Source organism: Diachasmimorpha longicaudata, chromosome 18 (assembly GCF_034640455.1).
Source record: "Diachasmimorpha longicaudata isolate KC_UGA_2023 chromosome 18, iyDiaLong2, whole genome shotgun sequence".
Lineage (NCBI taxonomy): Eukaryota > Metazoa > Arthropoda > Insecta > Hymenoptera > Braconidae > Diachasmimorpha > Diachasmimorpha longicaudata.
In genome coordinates, this window is record NC_087242.1 from 186915 (window position 1) to 210221 (window position 23307).

The 23307-nt window shown below is 44.8% G+C and overlaps 1 protein-coding gene across 1 annotated transcript; it reads left to right on the forward strand.

Annotated features, from left to right (window-relative positions):
• The first annotated feature begins 21561 nt into the window (after positions 1 to 21561).
• LOC135171047 (uncharacterized protein F54H12.2-like) lies at positions 21562 to 22831 on the forward strand. The gene is made up of 3 exons (XM_064137337.1): positions 21562 to 21640; positions 21722 to 21825; positions 21884 to 22831. The coding sequence occupies exons 1-3, from the start codon at positions 21562 to 21564 to the stop codon at positions 22829 to 22831; spliced, it is 1131 nt and encodes a 376-aa protein (XP_063993407.1).
• Positions 22832 to 23307: the final 476 nt, after the last annotated feature.

Below are 23307 nucleotides of genomic sequence, written 5' to 3' on the forward strand. Positions count from 1 at the left end.
GCAACAAGGTTTTGTGAAAATTGTAAAACACTGCAACTCCAGGAACTGCACTAGCACAGTTCATGCAATAGACTTTTCCAATAAAGTATCCGATATGTTGGGATTTGAGAGACGTATACACAGCCTCACAAACGCCAGGCCGTATTGTCAAGGATCTTCACCAGCAAGTTTGGCCAGAGGTTTACCTGCGAATTTGTTCATCTACAGCGATCTTTGTGTACCCTCCGTAACAGGTGACGTGCAGTCATCTCTGTTACGAGTGGTACCATTCAGCGCTTCTACGTATACCTATGGGGCCATGCACTGTACTACGTTTTCCACTCCTCATTATATTCCGCTGATGAGGTATTCATTTCGCACAATTGAAATAGATATAAGATGCAATCAGGGTGATATGATTCCATTCGAGTATGGTCCTTTGAACGTGACACTTCATTTCAAGAGGATTGATTGACTAAAAAATGAGCCCGTACATTGCATATTACGCAAACCAAGCTGGTGGAGGAACAGTGGACCGATATAATGATTTTGGAAGGATATTCGTTGGAAGTCCTTATCAACGAGGTCATGGAATTGGTGCTTTCCTTGGAGGTCTGTTTCGACGCATTTTGCCCTATCTGGGAAGCGCAGCCCGAGCTGTCGGTAAAGAAGCTCTCAATGCGGGTATTAACGTTGTTGGGGATGTAGTGACAAATGGCAAGCCCTTAAAGGTGGCGCTGGAAAACCGATTAGCCGAGTCTGGGCTGAAATTGAAAAGGAGGGCCCAGGACAAAATTGGGACCATGATGCGTGGCTCAGGATATAAGAGGAAGCGTAAACGCCTCGCCTCTCATAAGCTCACTGGCCGTGGAACTGCCAAGACATCCAAAACTCGGAAGAATAAAAAGAAAAGACCCGTTGCAAACAAAAGAAGCAAGAAAGTGAAAAAAGTACCGAGACATAAATCAAAGCGGAAGACTCGTGATTTGTACGATATTTTCAACTAATCATCATGTCGTTTCTACATTCGCACTCTTCTGAGTGTGTGAAGTCGGAGCTGGACCTATTTACCATACCACCTACCCAAACAAGTATTGAAAATTCTCAATTTGTTTATTATAATCCTGTATCTACGCTGTCGGACGATGCCCCAATTGAATTCATCGTACCAGGCCATGGAGAAGAATATATTGATTTGGCACATACCATGATCAAAGTTCGCGCCAGAATCTTGATACCCGATGGCTCTGCTGGTGTAGACGACTCTGTTGGGCCTGTGAATAACTTTTTACATTCAATGTTTAACCAAGTGGATGTATATTTCAACCAAAAAGTTGTTACGCCTCCAAATAACCTGTACGCTTATAGAGCATACATTGAAACATTGCTAAACTATGGAACAGATGCAAAGTCCTCACATCTTGGAATGTCTCTTTGGGCTACGGATAGCTATGGTGCAATGGATTCTATTGCTGTAGCGGCGGGTGATGCAAGAAACAACGATGGACTAGCCGCACGTCAGGCAATTACTAAAGGTGGAAAAGCATTTGATCTACTGGGACATTTACATTGTGACGTGTTCAATCAAGACAAGTTTTTGATGAATGGCGTAGAGCTACGCGTTCGTCTTATCCGTGCAAAGGACGACTTTTGCCTTATGGACTTCACTCCCCTGCATTATAAGGTGCATATAGAAGAAGCCTCCTTGATAGTTCGCCGTGTGAAACTCAGCCCTGGAATTTTGATAGCTCACGCTAAAACGCTTGCAAAGACAACTGCGAAATATCCTTTGACACGGGTGGATGTCAAATCTTTTGTTCTCCATCGGGGGATTATGGGGGAGACAATAGACAATGCCATTTTGGGTCAACTACCTAAAAGAATCATACTGGGATTTGTTGACAATGTCAGTTTCAACGGATCGAGAAAGAAGAATCCCTTCAACTTTCAAAATTTTGGGATAAACTTTTTATGCCTGAATGTCGATGGACGCCAAGTACCTACAAAACCTCTGCAGCCAAGTTTCACCTCTGGTGTCTGCCTAGATGTGGAGGCATTCAACACCTTATTTGCTGGTACTGGAACACATTTCAGCGACCATGGAAATAGCATCTCTCGTCCGGCCTATTCCGATGGATTTTGCTTGTTCGCGTTCGATCTGACTCCTGATTTATCTGCAAGTTCCGCTGGCCATTGGAATCTGGTGAAAAGTGGAAGTATTCGCATTGAAGTTCGCTTCAATAGAGCAACAGAGCAGAATGTAAATTGTTTGTTGTACGCCGAATATGACAATTTGCTAGAAATTGATTCCACAAGGCAGGTTATTGTCGACTACAGCGGTTGAAAATGGAAGACTACTTAATGGATGCGCAGCATAAGATTGCATTAGTTGCATTCAACCTGCTGAACGAGACCAACGCTCATTTCCCGGATTACCGACGTTCTATGAATACACTTGAGCTCCTGGAGATATTACCGCATACAGATGCATGCATTGGAGGTGTCTACCCTGCCGACCGTGTCCCCTGGACATGGTCCCGACCCTGTGCTATCATCATCAACACCGACAACCACAATCAGGCCGGAAGTCACTGGGTTGCCGTTTACCTCGGTTCAAATAGGCGAGGAATCTATTTCGACAGCTTCGGAATGCCACCCTTCGATACAAGAATCTCTCAGCGCCTTAAGCGAAATTGCAATGTTTATGAATGGAGCCAGAAGAGACTCCAAGATATATCGTCTGATGTTTGTGGGCAGTACTGCATTGTTGTGCTTCACTGGTTGTTCAATGATCGGTCTTTACAGTCCTTTCATAAACTATTTACTTCAGACACAAAACGTAACGATCGCATTGTTATGAAAATGTTCAACAAAATTATTCATAAACACAATTGTAATCGTCGAAATTTAAGTAAACCTTTTCAGAACTTGTCTGGTAAAGGTAGTTTGCATTGTAACCAGCGGTCTTTAAAAAATATATTCCATTTGCGTTAATTTAATAATAATAATAATAATTTTGATTACTACTATTTTTTAAATCCCTAATATTATGTACCACCCCTCATACAAGTATAATTTCTGAATAAATGATTTATATACTCAATAAATTATGTATTACATATTTATTTCATTTTCCCCATATATACCCACATTTCCCACGCCATCCACTTTCCCCCCACTCCCGCCCGTTTGGATCACGTGACCCTTACCACCCATTTTCCACCCACCCTCCCGTTTGGATCACGTGACCGTTACCACCCCCCCCCCTTTTTTTTGAATCACGTGACCGTTACCACCCACCCACCACCCACTTCCTGTCAAACAAAAACATTCCTTTGGGGACCCTCACCCCAGGGGGCCCTAGAGCGGCGACGTCCTCCTCAAAGGACAATGGGGAAAACGTGTTCGGACACGTCTGGAAAAAGGGGGGAAGGGGGGCGATTCCTGGAAGAAAATTCGCCAATCGTGCCCACTTACTACTCTACTGTTTCTCTCCTAGTAAAGATTTTTATATTGTAAGAAGTTAGTTAGTCTCTGGACAACGGTCCACCAGTAAAGACGTGTCTTCCTCGTGTGAATAAAGTATATTAAAAACTATTTCCACTGTGTCTAAAATAATTTAATCTTTTCACCCATAATCTAATAGTTCGAGGCGACCCTCGATGAGGAGGTCCGTAAGAAACTCGCGGTCCATCCGCTGGATTCCTCAGCGGATGTTGAGGGAATGGCAGAAGTACTGGGTGACGTACTCACCAAAGCCTGCCAAGATTCGATGCCGCGCCGCAGACATTACCGTCGTGCGAATCCGTGGTGGACCGAGGAGCTGACCAGCAAACGCAAACTGGTCAGTCGTCTCCGAAACGACTACCGAAGGGAAACTAACCCTGACGCGCGAAAAATCAAGCAGAATAGGTATCGTATAGTCTTAAGGTCCTATACCAGACTATTTAAGACGTGCAAGGAAAATAGCTGCCGCGGATATATTACGACGGAAAGCAACGCGAATCCCTGGGGCTTTCACTACAAATACGCGGCTTATAAATTGCGTGTAGGCACGGTACTCAGCACACTTAGAACCGCGAATGGCACGACACTTACGATGCGTCAGACTGCTGAGGTACTGTTGGACACACACGTACCCGACGATGACCCCAACGAAGACACACCCGAACAGACAGACATCTGCGAACGCGTGAAGAACCTAACGGTTCAAACAGAGGACGCACGAGACTGGACGGACGACCAATTTAGGGGTCTCGTAAAGACCCTTAAGAATGACAAAGCCCCAGGATGCGATCTAGTAGAAGTTACGGTCCTGAAAGCCGCGCTCATGAGGATGCCTCACATCTTCATTAGACTTTTCAACGCCTGCCTTAAGCACGGCGTTTTCCCCACCGTTTGGAAAGTCGGCACACTTCGTGCTCTCTTCAAAGGAGTTCACAAGGATGTGTCCGACCCCAAATCCTACCGTCCCATTTGCCTCGTGTCGGTTATCGGGAAATTTTTCGAAAAGATCCTTCACGGGATCCTGACGGCGAAAGTCCTTACCGAGGACAAAATATCAGGACGTCAATATGGCTTTCTGCCTGGACGATCCACGGAAGACGCGATGGTAGAGTTGCGTAAATTAGTCGAGCGCGGTAACGACAAGAGGTACGTCATTGGACTCCTATTCGATATCTGAGGAGCCTTTGACAACGTGTGGTGGCCCCTAGTCCTCCAGTCTTTGGCGGATCGAGACTGCCCGAAGAATGTCTTTGAAGTACTCCGCAGCTACTTCGACAATCGGACTGTCAAGATCGCCTGGAGCGAACAAGAGGTTTCTAAGCCGGCCACCCGGGGCTGTACGCAAGGATCAGTCCTCGGCCCCGCTTGCTGGAATCTCATGTTCGATGCCCTCCTCAAGAGCATCGAACAGAACTTCGGCGCAATCGAAGTCGCGTACGCGGACGACCTCATCGCGGTCGTGTCGGCAGACTCGCGTCGGGAATTAGAGAGGTTAGGCCAAGCTGTCGTTAACCACATCTCTGCGTGGTGTGCATCGGCGAAGCTCGAACTGTCAAAGAGCAAGACAGAGGCAATTGTCCTGTCCTTCAAATTGCAGAAGAGAGCGCCGTTGGCACAGTTTAGATGGGATAGGGTGCGAAAGCATCGGCATCAAGTTCAACCGGCATTAGACAGCCGCCCACCCGAAATTAGGTTTGCCGGGCAGAAAATTAAATTCAAGGAAAGCGTGAGGTACCTCGGGGTCCATTTCAATAGGAACATGAGGATCCGGAACCTTACAGAATATATTCAAGAAAAAGCTAGGGTCCTTTTCACTCGGCTATCGGCCCTAATGCACAAGCATTGGGGGCTCCGATACCGATCGGTTAAAATAGTCTTCCGGGGCGTTTTTCAGACTGTCGCGTCGTACGCAGCCCAAGGGTGGGTGGACCGGTGCACAGCGTATGACTGGCGGAAGCTCCGCATCGCACAGAAGAGCGCGCTGCTAACAGTGACGGACGCGTACAGGACGGCTTCACACGAAGGACTCTGCGCAGCGGCGGGAATTCTTCCTGTGGACCTTTTATTGAGGGAAAGAGCAGCGCGCTACCAAGCAAAGAAAGGTATTACGGTTAGAATAGGTACTGTAGATATCGACCCCGCGAATCCGCGTGTTGATAACAACGGCAGTCCGATCGAGACCGTCGACGATATAAAAGCACAGATCCGTCATCTCTGGAAAGCTAGGTTCGAGCGGGCTTCAACCGGGAGGAACGTCTTTGCGTTCTTCCCCGATACTGCGGCGCGCCTGGACGCTAAGTGGGTCGAGTGCGACCACTGGCTCTCGCAGGTCCTGACAGGGCACGGGCAATTCCGGTCCTATTTTCACGATCGGTGGCTTGCCCAGTCACGCAACTGCGAGTGCGAGCAGGCCGAAGACACAGTCCAGCATTTCGTGATGGACTGTCCGATATATGCACCACAGCGGGAGTGCATCGCGAATATCATCGGGAATCGCCCATGGCCCCAGGCGGCACAAGCGCTAGTGTCGTCCAGGGAGTCGTTCGCCGCGTTCGCGGATTTTTGTAGGGAGTGCACGTGGCTGAAGTGCGTGGCAGCCTACGCGGAAATGAGAAACGGCGGCGACGATGAGTGAAGGAATGAATGCGACCAACCAGCTCTCGTTGTCGGAGACGAGAGTCCTGTGGCAGGAACCCGGTAACCTTCTTGGGGTAACCCTGTCCCGGTTGGAGATATGAATGGGAATTAGATTCACCTCTTCTCTTCTCTTCCTCTCCTTCTATTCTCTTTCTTTTAATTCCAAATACCCTTAGACATTTTTCACATTCTGGGTGTCAGGCTGACACCCAGGACCACCGCCCCGAGGTTCCCCGCGGGAGCCATGCCTGCGTCAGTCACTTGTGACCCGGCGCCGTCATGGTTGCTAAGTGTTCTTCGGCCATCTGAACCGGCCGACAGTATGGATTTTTCCAAACCCCCCCTTGGCAATGGGTAATGGCCTAAGGGTTTGTTATCATGTAAGTAGAGTAGATTAATAGGCCATGCGAGGTTTCCGGAAACCATAACCTGGCAAGGTTGTTTTCATAATACCGCATTTTAATTGTTATTACTTGTAGTATTATTATTGTTATTATTATTATTATTGCTTTTACCTGATATTTTCTTAGATGTAGTTGATGGTTACACCCGACCTTTCAGGTGTCTCGGATAAGGAGGTCTCTTGAATCTCTTTTCGGATTGCCGGTGGGAGTGCTGGTAGTGCTGGGGCGATTCTTACGGCAGGCATGCTGATGGTGGCCATTGGTACCAGTAGTAAGTGGGCCCGATTGGCGAATTTATTCCAGGAATCGTCCCCCTTCCCCCCTTTTTCCAGACGTGTCCGAACACGTTTTCCCCATTGTCCTTTGAGGAGGACGTCGCCGCTCTGGGGACCCCTGGGCTGAGGGTCCCCAAAAAATGTCTTTGTTCTACAGGAAGTGGGTGGTGGTGAGTGGGTGGTAAGGGTCACGTGGTTCAAATGGGTGGAAAGTGGGAGGTAGGGGTCACGTGATTCAAAAGGGGGGGGGAGTGGGATTTTTCCAAACCCCCCCTTGGCAGGGTCAGGATAGGAATGCGAAGTGGAAGATTTCCTTTTTGATCCTTCTTGCGTATGTAAATATAAATTTCTTGGTGAACCATGGAATAAAAGCCATATCAGATATCGCAGGGATAAATTCCACTCTAAAGATGAGAGCATAGATATGTGTACGACATTTAAAGTATGTTACAATGAAGAACCTGCAGAATCTAATAGAAAAATCGAATCAAATTTTCAAATGAGATATAATCCTCCATCACTGAGAAACATTGCAATCGCGAATTTATTAAATGAAAGGAAATATGCAAAAAATGCAAAAACTTTGGCTGTGGTTATTAAAGCAATTGTGCATAATAGTGATGTTTTATTATATAAAATATCGAAGTCAAATGGTTTTTTCGACTGCATAGAACACACAAGATTATGCAAAGCAGGCGTGGGGGAAAAACTCTATTGGTGCCAATTCTTTAGGGTGTGTGAGGAAGAATATTATCTCCCTGCGGGAGAGGAGACATTGGTCTACAAGAAGGGAAATGGACCAATCATTGACCTTTCCTTTCAATAGCCAACAAATGCAAAACAAGTGGGGGGCGAAAAAAAGGAAAACTCGAGCATCCTTCCTCATCAGGTATTCAAAGCAACCCCCACCAAGGTCCAATTTTCAAAAAAGTGTGGAAAACGTAGCAACTCCTCTAAACTAGGGATGCATCAAGGAACCCAGTGAGATCATTTTACTAAATTTACGTTTTTTACGTCAAAATGGTATCAAGTGAAGTGGACTCATCTCCAAAATCCAGTTATCAATCAGGTTATCAGCCTGGAACTTTTAAACCTAAAAAATCTAAATATTGTGGAAACAACGCGAATAAAAATGGAATTAAGATAATTTGTGATCGTGTAGTGAAATATAACAGTGATGAGAAAAAATCAATTGAAAAAATAGTGAAAAAAGTGAAACTCCAACGACATGAGATTTCCAAGACCGGCCCTATTATAAAGACTGACTCTGACCTCTAAACGGTTGAAAAGAAGAAGAAAAACTCAACCAGACGATTGGGCCATAAATCACCCGGTAGCATTCAAGGTGACTGTAAAATCCTGAAAGTCAATAATAAAAAAACAAGTGAAATCGTGCAAGTGAGCACAGAAGAGCAAAAATTGTGGATTAATATGCTAGAACAAGATCTTGATGTGTTCAATCAACTGAACTATATTGATAAGAAAAAGGATCTGAAAAAAATACAGGCTCGCGAAAAACGTTTAAAACTCGCGGAAAAAAAGAAGGCCGACTTTATCGCTCGCGAGAAACGCCGCGAACTAGCTAAGGAAAAACAAAGACAATTTAGAGCTCGCGAATCCGAAAAAAATCGATCCCAGGACCACCCTTCGAAGGATACCATCCCTGAGACCATTATGGAATTGGATTCATCGATCGAGAACATTCCCAGCACTCCAGCAGTTATCAATTTAATCCTGGAACGCGAGGGTGAAGATGCTCAGTATGGATAATTGAATTTCGCGGCCTTAACCCCTACAAGTAAATATTTAATCAATCAATCATACGAATTTTTAGATTAGATTCACTTAAGCTAATCTTGTATTGTTTTTCGTTTCAGAACCGCGAAAAACTATCGAGGAAATTGAGGCCATTCTAGGCGCGTTGGGCGCGAATCTAGAAAAAAGGAATCGCAAGGGCGATTACGAAGTGCGGTGCACTCCAACGCAGCGTCAAAAAGAGCTTGATCAAATTGCGATGCAATTGGATCAAAGCAACAATGATGATGATGATGAAGGATTGGCCCTCCAGAGTCTTGATTTTACCCCGTTATCACCCAGTAACCGTTCGGGTTAAAAATTCATTGGATATTTTTTTGGTTAGCTGAAATAAAGGTCATAAATTTTATTGCATTAACGGTGAGTCTTGACTTTTTTTATTGCTAGACAAGACCCAATATTCGCTCTCCTGTCCCCCGCCTTTTTTTTTTGCTCGTAGAAGTTAGGGGAAATTTCTCTCGCTTCTTCTTCTTCGTCGGTGGCCTGAATCCTTTGGTTTATTGTCTCTTTCCTTCTCGTTATTTAGAGGATTTAGAGAACAATTTTGACTTTTTCCTCGTCTTTCCTACATATATCCTTACCCTCCTCTCCCTCTAATTTACGGTTTAGAGGGTTGAGGGCGAAATACTGGGGCAAAAGTGATATAAACCGTGAGGTCCTACTATTCGCCCTCTTTCACCATCGGCATCGCGAGGACTCCAGTGTCTCGTTCTGTTTTTAGTGTTGTTTGAGTTTGTTGTTTTTATTTTTTAAAAATGGTTATTGTAACCTGTGCAGGAGCGTGCCAGGAGCACTTTGGTTTGGCGGCAAGTTTTTAAATATTTATTTGTTTGCATGTTTTCCTTGTGTCGCGTTTTTATCGCGGTTTTTGATATGTGTTTCGCGGTTTTTCACTTTCAGTGTTTTCGCGTTCGCGAGTTCGTTTTGGGGTTTTTTAAAATTTAACGTCCACGGGTTCTTGATGTTTTCCTATCGCGTACTTTTATATTGTTTAAATGTCGACCCGGCGTGGGGTATACGTTTCGCGTTTTAAAATTTCAAATTCGCGTATTTTTTTTATTTCAATTTTTGTTGTTTTAGTTTTTGATTTTTCGTTTGTTTTAGTTTTTTAGTTTTTAAATTCATTTTGTTTGTTTTAGGTTTTTGATTTTTTTTCGTTTTCGTGTGTTTGTTGTTCTAATTTTTCAATTCATCGTGTTTTTTATTTTCCAGATGCTGGCCACCAGGAGGGAGAGGGAAGACCTCAGGGCAGCCAACGAGTGGCTGCGCTGGGAAGATGCAGAGGTGAATCCCTGGATGGAGAAAATGTTTTCGCCATCCAGGGATTCACCCTCCAGGATTTGCACGCCAGGGCCGCCAAATGGTTGACGGATGCCGAGGATGAGGCCTACATGGTAAGCTTTGTCTCTCTGTCTCTCTCTCTCTGTCTTCAACCCCACTTTATTCCCTTTAACCCCTTCCTGTCATTCCCATCAGTCCTCTCCTAAAATACACCCCTCCCTTGCTCATTTTCCTATTTATATAAAATTAATGTGTTTTTATTTTCCTTTTGTTTCAGGCCGGAGCCCGTTCGGAGGGAGGTGCTCGCCCTATACGACGTGGAGGATGTATGGGGCCTCAGGGTCCTCTTCGGGGAGGAAGCATCCCAACCCGACCTGACAGAGGACGACTGGTCCCTGGAGCAGTGGGACTGATACCCCACCCCCCTTAATTTTAATTTTAAACAAAAAAAAATGTGTTTTTTTAATTTTAAGTTTTTTAAAAATAAAATAAAATTTTAAAAGGAATATTTTCTTGTTTATTTATTGATTTATTTCCCTTAGTTTTAAATTAGAAAACAAAAAAAAAATACAAAAAAACAAACTCGTTGCACTCCGGGAGTGTAGGCAGAAGTGGAAACTTGAACTTTTGGCGCGTTGGGCACTTTTTTGGGTGAGCATTTTTAGGTGCGCACGCGACATGAGAAATTGTACCGCAACAATCAAGTTTATCAAAGCAATGTGGGCACTTTTTGAATGGACATGAAGTATAATAATATAGAAACTATATTCGAAGAAAGTGGTTTTATTTAAATGAGTAAATATTAGGAAATAGTAAATACAACATTTATCAATTCCCATCCATAATTTCAACAACTCTTACATCATCATTATCAGCATTTTCATCAAATTCTAAAACTGAAACAATAGGTCTATGGTAACTCAAGTGTGAAATGAACAATTTTGATTTAAATCTATTTATATTTCTTGTGAATACTGCATCACTAGCAGTTTTGTATTTTTTTGTGCTAAGATTGCGATCATTGGACATCGTTAAATCAAATTCTTCATATAAAACCGCATCCATTATTAAGACAAATCTATAATCAAAAATAAAAATGTAGATTTTTTTAAAGCTATAATCGTAGCATATATATTTTTTCCGACCATCCGAATTTCCGATCGACGATTCACGTCCCTAGTGAAATTCTCTACTAAATTGAGTATATTTTTGATTTTTCGGGTTTTCCTACTTTTCCGGCTTTCGCATAATTTTTAGCGATTTTCCGACCATCGAATCATGTCCCTAGTAAAATTCTCTACTAAATTGAGTATATTTTTTATTTTTCGGGTGTTCCTACTTTTCCGGCTTTGGCATAATTTTTAACGATTTTCCGACAGTCGATTCAAGTCCCTAGTGAAATTCTCAACTAAATTGAGGATATTTTCGATTTTTCGGGTTTTCCTACTTTTCCGGCTTTCCGATAATTTTTAATTCTTAGCTGCAATGAGCATACTGACAATTTTCCTAATTCCCCAAAATTTCGAGATTTTCTGTAATTTTGTAGAAATTTATCAACTTTAAACTTTAAATGCAGCGCTTTTTTAAACGCTAGCGCCAAACTTGTATTCTTTTAATGTAACTGTTGCTAAAACAGGAAGTTGTTTCCCTAGCGGAAGAAAGAAACAGCTCATATATACCTATGTGTATACTAATAGCAGTGATGCCAGACGGGGGCAAAAATCACACGCGTGGGGGTTTCATGCGCAACTCCCTCAGTTTAGCCCCTGCATCGCCCCGCCAGCCGGCGGGTGCACATGGTTACATCAATGATACATTGACAGCGAGAGGTGACAAACGTGGGCCTCGAGCCCCTGTTCAGGATCTCGAGGTCCACGTCTGCCATAAATTCCAGGAGAGCAGTGCCCCTGTCATTACATCTTTCACTGCCCCACACCACGTTCTGCGCATTTGCGTCACACCCTATGATGAGTGGCAGCTTTTTGGCTCTGCAGTGATTCACCAGATCACGCAGTTCTTTGGTAGGTGGTGTTGTCAGCGAGTCATGTGGGAAGTAAGCCGAGCAGAACACGATATCCTCCGCTCCGACCTCCCCCCGAAGTCTCACGACAACCGCCACCAAGTCTCTGTGGCAGAAGTTGACCATTCCCCTGGCTCCACACGCTCTTTTGACAGCAATGCAGGCCCTGGGGCCCAGGTCGCCCCGAGCATAGAATAGCTCCACCTCGCCTCCAGATAGGCCTTTTACCGAGCCTCCGTGTTTCCAGGGCTCTTGCATAAGGCATATGTCTCTGTGCTCTACCGCAAGACTGCGACTCAGCAGGGCAGTCGCGGCCTTGCAGTGCTGCAAGTTAATCTGGGAGCAGTGGACTAGCAGTGAGCCTAAGCCGTCTCCCTGCATCATGCCCTCTGCTCCTTCCCCCTCGTCCGCCTGGCCATTGGAGGGTCGTTAGGCAGTGTCGCCTGTTGGCCCCCTTACCTGCCCCGAGTGGGATGAGCCCGGCAGGGCCCAGTTGAGGGTCCCTTGAGACCCCCTCCCAGTTCCGGCCGCGCCCCCTCGCCCTAGAGGCGGCCTTCCTCTCCGGCCCTTACTACGTCCGCTCAGCGGCGGCCGTGCAGTGGCAAGGGGGTTCCTCTGTAAGAGGGAACCTTCTTCGCTCCCCTTTGCCCCTCCCTCGCGGGCGCATTCCGCGGCAGTTGCTGGGACACTCTCCGGGCCATCTGGTCCCTTTGGCGCTCCCTCCCTCCCTCCGCCAACCCCTGCGGTCCCTGACCCCCCTTGGTCAGCGATCGCGTCTCCTGGGCCTGGCTACGCCTTTCCCCCCGCCGCTCTACGCTGGGTCTCATAAAAACGAGGCTGGCCGAGGCAGTAGAAAGGGGCCATCCCCAGACCGTTCAGGGCCTCTAGGGACTTGGTGTCCACACCCAGCACTAGGTTGAACCCCTCCTCAGCGCTCCGGCAGTCCCAGAACCGCCACTTACCTGTGGTGAGGGTCGTGTTCTGCATTCTCGGCGTCTCAAGGGCCACAGCCGCTCCCACGGGTTTTCCCCGGAGAAAGGCCGTAACCCTGATCAGCTTTTGGAGCGCTTCCTTATCCAACAGGATAAGGGAGGCCCCTTCCCAGGGTACCAGGGTGGGCACCACGGTCTTCAGCCATTCTCTCGACTGACTGTCCGTGCATGCCACCCACAGCACGCCATCGTCAAACCAGTGGCCGTCAAAGCTCGGGAGCTGACCGTCTAGGTCAGTCCCGAACAGTGCCGCCACTAGCGCCTCCTGAACCAGGTCGGCCTGCTCCCTCGTCAGGGACAGCTCAGGATGGCCAGTTGGCACTACGGCCACTCTGCCTCCACCCTTCGCCACCTCTCTGAAGGAGGTTGCCGCCAGTCCTTCCATAGCCCGCACCTTCTTTTTGGGCATGGCCACATCGGGGGGAGTGGATCTCGAGGATCTGGGCCTCTTGGGCCCTGTCCCCTGTTCCTCGTTGTCCTCCGACGCGGTCGCTGTCTGCAGAGATTGCTGATCCCGCGAGGCCTCGGCTTTCAGCCTAGCCTGGCGGGCCCTGCGCTTCTCCGCGCCCGCCCTACCCTTCCTTCTTTTCCCCTGGGTAGGGTCAGCGACAGCGGGCCCACCACTGGTAGGCCCCTCTGAAGCTGGCTCCCCCACCACCACCATCTGCATCTGCGCTTGTTCCTCTTCTGGGGCCCTAGCGCAGACCATCTCCTCCTCTGCCCTTCAAGCCTTTGCCGTTCCCTCAGAGAGGGCACCGTCATCGGCATTAAAATTTTTAGTATTAGTATTTGGGTCCATATGATTCCCACGAATATCCAGGAAAAGAGGTCCACCCACGCAGAGCCTGGATGCGGGGGTAAGGCATGCATACAATGGGGTGCTGCCTGGTTCCCCAAGGGTATCGTTTACGACACTGTTCCCCAGTGTTATTCAGCCCTCGGCACCATCACTTCCACCGTAGCTTGGGGAGTCTGGTCCGCGGCGATGCCTTGGGTCTTCCTGACGGGTTTTTACTTCCGTAGGTCGACATTATAGCTGTCGCTGGCCGGGTTCCGAAGTGTGCCCCAGGATCCTGGAGTCACGTGCTGTTATTCAGCCTCCTCTCTCCGTTCCCGAGGTGCCACCCATTCTCCGGCCCTCCCACTATCCGTCACCTGGGGACGCGCTCAGTCGGTGACTCAGACCGTCCCCTTCGTCTCGTTTATAGAGCACGTCCGGGGCTAGTATTAAGTTTAAAATAAATTGTAGTTTAGTTTCAAGTTTTTTCTAATTGAAAATTTTTTTTAAATAATTGTTTTCTGTTTGCATTATCCCTTCCCTTAGTTTTAGGTTTAAATATTGAGAAAAAAAATTATGTTACATTTAAGATTATCATTGAAAATAATGTATTTTAGTTCTAAGTTTTTTGATAAAAAAAATTTTTTAAAATAAACAATTGTCTTTCTTTTTAAATGTTTAGTTCCTTCATTTGGAATTATTATTACATAGGAAATGGGTGGGAAATAAGCGTAAAGGGAGGGTTTTTTAATTTTTATTCATTTATTTATCTATTTTCCTTGTATAAATTAGATTTTTCTTACAGCTAATTTTCATTTTCGCGGAGCCGCGGGGTTTTGAAACTTCGTTTTTAAATTCGAAATACGAACGGCTAAAAACGTGCCAGCCAAAGCTGACGGTGGCGCCCCCGAGAATCTGTAACCCCTCGCACAACCCCCCAGAAACGTACATTCCCAGAATCCCACAGTGTCGGTAAAAACGTAGGGCAGCCTCCTGACACCAGGAGGCTCTGCGCAAATGTAAACACTGTACGGCCCATTTTTAAAATAATGAATATCTAGTGAACAAATAAACTTAAAAATATCGAAGTTGGATATTAATTATCAACAAACGATTCCCTGTCCCATGATAATAACTATTCGAGGCTACAAATAAATATTGATCGAGGGGCGGCATAGCCCCTACTCATTAAATTGTTCAATTAATTATTAAATAATGAAGACCTACAAACGTTTTTAGTGCATACCAATATTATACAAAAGTACTACAATCAATCTAAATTGATAAAATACCTCATTTTTAAATAAACAGCGCGCGCCAACTAGCAGCGGTTAAATCGCGGTTTTTTAAAACCATAGGGCACAGTCGCAAAACCATCAAGCCGCCGTTTTGGGCCTGTCGCACGTATGATCTTGCTCTCAGGTTTCGTGATGACGTCATGATACACTCTCCGCCGAATACCATTATCATCGATCTGGTAGGGATCTGCTTTATCGACAACGAGCGCGCGAATCGAGTCGTAATAAATTTGTGTACGCGATTCATAATTCAGTCGAACCCCTTTTATTTTACTAATTTCCGCGATACTGCCGTCCGGTTTTTTTACGCGATAAGTGTAAAATTTAGGCCCCCCAGAGACAAAAGAAGTAATGAAACTTCCTTCTCCGTAGCCCTCTACCTCGTCGGTCAAATCCCCTAGAAAATTCCCTAGCGGTAATTCATTTGATCCATCGCTGACGTAAAATACCGAATCTGTATCATAATATAAAACACGTTCTTGTTGTTTTTCTAGATTAGAATGTAACTTTAGATGCGCATGAGCGGTTGTATAAGCCGCAATAACGACATTAGCCTTAGTGGACACTTCCGCGGCTTCGTTTAAATGTTGCCAGGACATGAAGAGAGTGTCGTTATCGACAGGAACAAGTCCTGTTACTTCAATTTCAGGATTACACATTATATTTCCAAATTCCTCGTGTGTTCGAATAATAGCTTTTCTTGTCAAGTTTTCCCTCTCCCCAAATTTACTCCAGAGACAGTTTAAACGGAGTTTTGCTACTGCTCTTAATCCGGCATTCTTTTGAATTTTATCCTTGTCAAGTTTTATACCTTCTCGCGTCTCATATTCAGCAATATATCGATCCTTTGATTCATCATCTACACACTCGGCAGGCCAATCCGAAGCCTCTTGTTTTATGTTCAAAAAAGTGTAAATGTATTCGGCAAATAATTAACCTGTTCGCGTCACAGGATTATAACGCGTAGTTCTCTTATGCTCCCAAAGCTCACTGATTTCTAATATTTTACACCCCATTTCTACGGCTTCACGAAGTTCTGGAGCGACCTAAGTTCACAAAAATTCGACATCAGCGGGATCATCATGAGGGCAATTGTCCTGTACAAGATCATCGCAGCATGATCGACAGAGAGGGAACAGTAACTTTCCATGGGCTTTTACTGGTAAAACAGGGTGAAATAATTGACGAGGTGGTAAAACGCGACATTTCACGAGACCTTCTATCCGCGAAATATTATTATTAGGGCATATAACCTGACAATCACGCCCCACATGAACAGTGGGATGTCCGATCGGGAAAATCCATGTCTTTAAAACGTATGGGTATAACGAACAAACGTCAACATAGCGAATTTTTTCATTATCTTTTACATCATAATGTGTTACGGTATTTCCTGTTCGTCCCCCGAAAAATGCATCGCGTGGATCCAGGGCTATAAACATCTGCTGATCAACGTTTTCTATAAAATTCGCCAATGCGCGATCTGTCTTTTTTTGACGAATAAAATCGCATTCCCACATTTCAACGACTTCATAACCCGAGTGTCGCAATTCCCGTGTAATCGCCTCTGTTCTCTCATATCGACTCTCTAGTGTATCCTTGTGACTTAACTCTTTATCTCTATTGAACTTGAAACACCGTGGGCATCCGTGCCAATAACATCCGTGGAACTGATAGGCATATTTCTTATTATTAATCGCGGTATCCTCCCAAAAACCATCTAGACGCAGGCCTGATGTTATTCTGTGCTCACGAGTTCGTCCGGATTGTATTATTCGATGATTCTCGCAATGTTCGCGCCACAAGCCATTCAATTGCGATTTTCGACTGCGCTTTCCCTAACCGATATCCTCCCTGAGGTATAATGCCAATCTGCTTGTCTTTTAAGCAATTTGTTTGAAAAATACGCATGCATGTAGACGCAATCGTTACACACTCTGTAAAAGGACAGACATTTCCAGCATTCATAATTAGTTTTCGAAATTCAACACAGGCTCGTCTCAAAATTGTAACATCAAGTCTGCAATAATGAAGAATTTCTTTACGAAAATCAAATTCATAATTTTCTTCGACGCGGTCATTATACCACGATAAGAATTTTTCACGATCTTGTACACGCATAGTGTCAGCACCGTAATATTTTCTATCAGGTATAGGCCCTACGTAGTTTTGATTGTCTTTTGTATTGAAAAAATGTGGAAAATAGCCTTGCGCTATATTCCCCAATCCAAAAGCTTTCGGTAAACTTGCAAGAGCCATGTGAAAATAATTTAAACTATCTATAAATTTCTTATCCCCAAAATCCATCAAGATAATGTTACTTCCGTTAATTATTGCTTTAATTTGGCTGTTAATGGGTTTCATGACATTTCTCAAAACGAATAGTGAATCATAGCCTTTCGCGTTATGTGCAATACAAACTACTTTTTTATACGTCTTACCCATCGACGTGATGTAATCAACAAATCCTCGTAGAGGATCGTCACCATCGAAAACAATTTCCCGATGTTTACAAACGCCACATGGATTTCCGTGATTATCGTTGGCGTTCACAATGTCATCGTCGTTCATATCTGCACAACGATCACACACAGTTTGTGCAACGCAAAGATTAGGAACGTGTATGTTGACGTCAGTAGTTCCTTGCAGAAGCTCATCCTGTTTGGTTTCAAAGTCGTAGAAAACAAACGCCACGCGTTTCAAAGTCAATTTTTTCTTGCTTTTTAAGGTGGGCATATAGCAGAGATGAGAAATATCGTCGTCCTTTTGACATACGTTGCAATAATATTTATGACACACATGATTCTGAGTTTTGCGATGATCAATTTTCGTATTACATTGTCCACACAATTTTATGTAGCCACGGACGGTGGGGTTATTTCCGCTGAAAGATCCTGCTTTCTTATGTTGTTCGAAGGACAATTGGCCGTGAAACTCGCGATTACAATGCCCACACGCTATGTTCTCAGCAATCGTAGAGTCGCACGGACGATTCTTCAAACACCTATCACAAGTCATATCACAAACATGTCCTTGCGTAGTGTAAGGTTTGTTACAATGCTCGCAATGATATTACACGCCAACGAATGAAGGTAAATTTTGGATTGGCTCATAGTGGTTATCTTCTGGATAATACACACTCGGTAAGGTATATCGGACGGGCATCTGTCTGCTAATCAATTCAGGTGTACCATCGTAGAGTACAGGGTGATCTTTTTCGTTTCTCATGAGGGAATAAACCTTGATACGGCATCATTCTTCAGCCAAGTATCGTTCAATATTGAGCGACTTCCTGTAGGCCACACCCGGCGCCATGCGCATTGACTCTTGCCATTTGAGTTAGTCTTTTGGCCTCCTCACGTTGCATTCTTCCCTTGCATTGCCGTATGTCGTGCCATACCTCGTGGATCTTGTCGTTATCCGCTCTGGTTTTCAATTTTTCTGCATGTGCTTTGGCCACAACAAGTGATCGGGCTAGACACAAGCCATCTTCATTCGAAATATGAAGGGTACATTTTCTACTAAGCCCTCTTTTCATGTCGTTTTCAAGAAAACCTTGACCTACCGGGGCTTCAGCCATGTGAAGTTTGATGCAAAACGTATCGGCACATCCGAAACCGTTTGCACTCTGCGCGATAGAGCTGACAAGATTCCGTAGATCTTGAAACTCATATCCTTTGATCGCACGAGGACTTATCCAGACATTGTCTCTTTGCATATTTGCCAAATTAAATGCAAGGCACATTTGGTTCATACCACGTCCTCCAGCCTCAATAATTTTATTATAGACATCACGAAAAGCTTCTTCCACCCAGTCGGCAGGGTCACGACTTTCAGGTAAAGGGTTGATTGCAAACGCCATCACATGTGTGTCGAGTTTGAAACGTGGAAGTCTCTGAGAAATAAAATTTCGTGTTGCACGTAATCCCGACATAAAAGCTGCAGTTGTGGAACGCTTCAATCGGACATTGAAGGAACGTATGTGGCGTTACTTCACACATAATCGGACATATAAGTATATAGATATTTTGAAACAAATTGTCGAGTCTTATAAAAACGCGCGACATTCTTCAATAAAGATGGCGCCTGCGGCTGTGACTATGGATAATGCACCATACATATGGCGTAATATACAAAGTCGATTCAAGACGGAGAAACCACGTACAGAATCCTTTAAATATAAAGTTGGCGACTATGTATGCATCAGTCGAACGAAAGGCACCTTTGAGAAAGGATATGAAACTAATTGGAGTAAAGAAATATTCAAAATAACGAAAGCTGTTTTCACGCAATCATTGCCGATATACGAGTTGATGGATTTTGCTGACGAACCAATTGAGGGATTTTTCTACGAACCAGAATTGGTGCTTGTCAATAAACCAACGGACAAAGACGAGTTCATAGTGGAACGTGTCATACGCTCCAAGGGAAAAGGAAAAAATAAGCAGATTTTTGTTCATTAGGAAGGATATCCTGATAAGTTTGATTCTTGGATACCTGCTGCAGAACTGCATGCAATTGGGCAAAAATGAAGAGGAACGAATTTTATATGGTGCTCCCCAGCAACAGCAGTATGAGCTATCATCCTGATAAGACAGCATCGAAATTCACGACCTTGCTTCCAAAACAAGTTGAATTGGAAGGAGAATGGGTAGTGGGTCTGAGTGAAATACCATTTCCTTGCAATTTTTTACATATACGTAATGGAAAAGATTCTTCAATCAATTTCATTAGTAATTCAATCGACAAAAAGAGACGGCGGGGTTTTTATCGGGTGCTCTCCCAACTCGGTTGGGAGAGCACCCGATGCATAATCGGAAGGTCCCGGGTTCAAATCCCGGTCTGGACTATCCATTTTTCCAGTAATTTTTCTTGCAAAAATTATGGAGAATTATCCTGTTCCCCTTCCTGCCTCATCCAAAATCCTATCCACCGATTTCCTTTGACGTCACAAGAAATGTGGAACGCTATATAAACTTCCCGTCTTGTTGATAAAAATGATTGCCGAATGAAGGACGGCGGTGCTCCATATAGGCAAGAAAAGTGAATCGAAGAAATGGCTAGGAGCCGGATAGCTCAGTTGGGAGAGCACCCGATGCATAATCGGAAGGTCCCGGGTTCAAATCCCGGTCTGGACTATCCATTTTTCCAGTAATTTTTCTTGCAAAAATTATGGAGAATTATCCTGTTCCCCTTCCTGCCTCATCCAAAATCCTATCCACCGATTTCCTTTGACGTCACAAGAAATGTGGAACGCTATATAAACTTCCCGTCTTGTTGATAAACCCCGTGTTGTTGTTTTTATCAACAAGACGGGAAGTTTATATAGCGTTCCACATTTCTTGTGACGTCAAAGGAAATCGGTGGATAGGATTTTGGATGAGGCAGGAAGGGGAACAGGATAATTCTCCATAATTTTTGCAAGAAAAATTACTGGAAAAATGGATAGTCCAGACCGGGATTTGAACCCGGGACCTTCCGATTATGCATCGGGTGCTCTCCCAACTGAGCTATCCGGCTCCTAGCCATTTCTTCGATTCACTTTTCTTGCCTATATGGAGCTCCATATAGGCAAAACCGTCGGCGCCCGTCGGGGGTTTTGTGAGAATTGTAAAACACTGCAACTCCAAGAACTGCACTAGCACAGTTCATGCAATAGACTTTTCCAATAAAGTACCCGATATGTTGGGATTTGAGAGACGTGTACACAGCTTCACAACCGCCAGGCCCTATTGTCAAGGATCTTTACCAGCAAGTTTGGCCAGAGGTTTACCTGGGAATTTGTGCATCTACAGCGATCTTTGTGTACCCTCCGTAACAGGTGACGTGCAGTCATCTCTGTTACGAGTGGTACCATTCAGCGCTTCTACGTATACCTATGGGACCATGCACTGTACTACGTTTTCAACCCCTCATTATATTCCGTTGATGAGGTATTCATTTCGCACAATTGAAATAGATATAAGATGCAATCAGGGTGATATGATTCCATTCGAGTATGGTCCTTTGACCGTGACACTTCATTTCAAGAGGATTGATTGACTAAACAATGAGCCCCTACATTGCATATTACGCAAACCATGCTGGTGGAGGAACAGATAGATATACTAATTTTGGAAGGGTATTCGTTGGAAGTCCTTATCAACGAGGCCATGGAATTGGTGCTTTCCATGGAGGTCTTTTTCGGCGGATTCTACCCTATCTGGGAAGCGCAGCCCGAGCTGTCGGTAAAGAAGCTCTCAATGCGGGTATTAACGTTGTTGAGGATGTAGTAACAAATGGCAAGCCTTTAAAGGTGGCGCTGGAAAACCGATTAGCCGAGTCTGGATTTAAATTGAAAAGGAGGGCCCAGGACAAAATTGGAAACATCATGCGTGGCTCAGGATATAAGAGGAAGCGTAAACGCCTCGCCTCTCATAAGCTCACTGGCCGTGGATCTGCCAAGACATCCAAAACTCGGAAGAATAAAAAGAAGAGACCCGTTGCAAACAAAAAAAGCAAGAAAGTGAAAAAAGTAACGAGACATAAATCAAAACGAAGACTCGTGATTTGTACGATATTTTGAACTAATAATCATGGCGTTTCGACATTCGCACTCTTCTGAGTGTGTGAAGTCGGAGTTGGACCTATTTACCATACCACCTACCCAAACAAGTATTGAAAATTCTCAATTTGTTTATTACAATCCTGTGGCTACGCTGTCGGACGATGCCCCAATTGAATTCATCGTACCAGGCCTTGGAGAAGAATATATTGATTTGGCACATACCATGATCAAAGTTCGCGCCAGAATCGTGAGACCCGATCGCGCTGCTGCTCTAGACGACTCTGTTGGTCCTGTGAATAATTTTTTACATTCAATGTTTAACCAAGTGGATGTATATTTCAACCAAAAAGTTGTTACGCCTCCAAATAATCTGTCCTCACAGCTTGGAATTTCACTTTGGGCTACGGATAGCAATGGATTCTACTGCTGTAGCGACCGGCGATGCGAGAACCAACAATGGGCTAGCGGCACGTCAGGCATTTACTAAAGGTGGAAAAACATTTGATCTACTGGGACATTTACATTGTGACGTGTTCAATCAAGATAAGTTTTTGATGAATGGCGTAGAGTTACGCGTTCGTCTTATCCGTGCAAAGGATGCCTATCGTCTTATGGACGATAGTGCCCTGAATTATAAGGTGCACATAGAAGAAGCCTCCTTGCTAGTTCGCCGTGTGAAACTCAGCCCTGGAATTTTGATAGCTCACACTAAAACGCTTGCAAAGACAACTGCGAAATATCCTTTGACACGGGTGGAGGTCAAATCTTTTGTTCTCCATAGGGGGATTATGGAAGAGACAATAGACAATGCCATTTTGGGGCAACTGCCTAACAGATTCATACTGGGATTTGTTGAAAATGTCAGTTTCAACGGATCGAGGAAGAAGAATCCCTTCAACTTTCAAAATTTCGGGATAAACTTTTTATGCCTGAATGTCGATGGACGTCAAGTACCTACAAAACCTCTGCAACCGAGTTTCACCTCTGACGTCTGCCTAGATGTGGAGGCATTCAACACCCTATTTGCTGGTACTGGAACACATTTCGGCGACCATGGAAATAACATCTCGCGGCCGGCCTATTCCGAGGGATTTTGCTTGTTCGCATTCGATCTGACTCCTGATTTATCTGCAAGTTCCGCTGGCCATTGGAATCTGGTGAAAAGTGGAAGTATTCGCATTCAAGTTCGCATCCATGGAGCAACAGAGAAGAATATAAATTGCGTGTTGTACGCCGAATATGACAATTTGCTAGAAATTGATTCCACAAGGCAGGTTATTGTCGACTACAGTGGGTGAAAATGGAAGACTACTTAATGGACGCACAGCATAAGATTGCATTAGTTGCACACAGGCTGCTGAACGAGACCCACGTTAATTTCCCGGATTACCGTCGTTCTGTGAATACACTTGAGCTCCTGGAGGTATTACCGCATCCAGATGCATGCTTTGGAGGTGTCTACCCTGCCGACCGTGTCCCTTGGACATGGCCCCGACCCTGTGCTATCATCATCAACACCGACAACCACAATCAGGCAGGAAGTCACTGGGTTGCCGTTTACCTCGGTTCAAATAGGCGAGGAATCTATTTCGACAGCATCGGAATGCCACCCTTCGATACAAGAATCTCTTAGCGCCTTAAGCGAAATTGCAATGTTTCTGAATGGAGCCAGAGAAGACTCCAAGATATATCGTCTGATGTTTGTGGCCAGCACTGCATTGCTGTGCTTCACTGGTTGTTCAATGATCGGTCTTTACAGTCCTTTCATAAACTA

Coding starts and splice junctions, on each gene's coding strand:
- LOC135171047 (XM_064137337.1), top strand. CDS start 21,562: ATGGCGTTTCGACATTCGCACTCTTCTGAGTGTGTGAAGTCGGAGTTG. Junction 21,641..21,721: donor CATACCACCTACCCAAACAA/GTATTGAAAATT, acceptor TCATCGTACCAG/GCCTTGGAGAAGAATATATT. Junction 21,826..21,883: donor TAGACGACTCTGTTGGTCCT/GTGAATAATTTT, acceptor TCAACCAAAAAG/TTGTTACGCCTCCAAATAAT.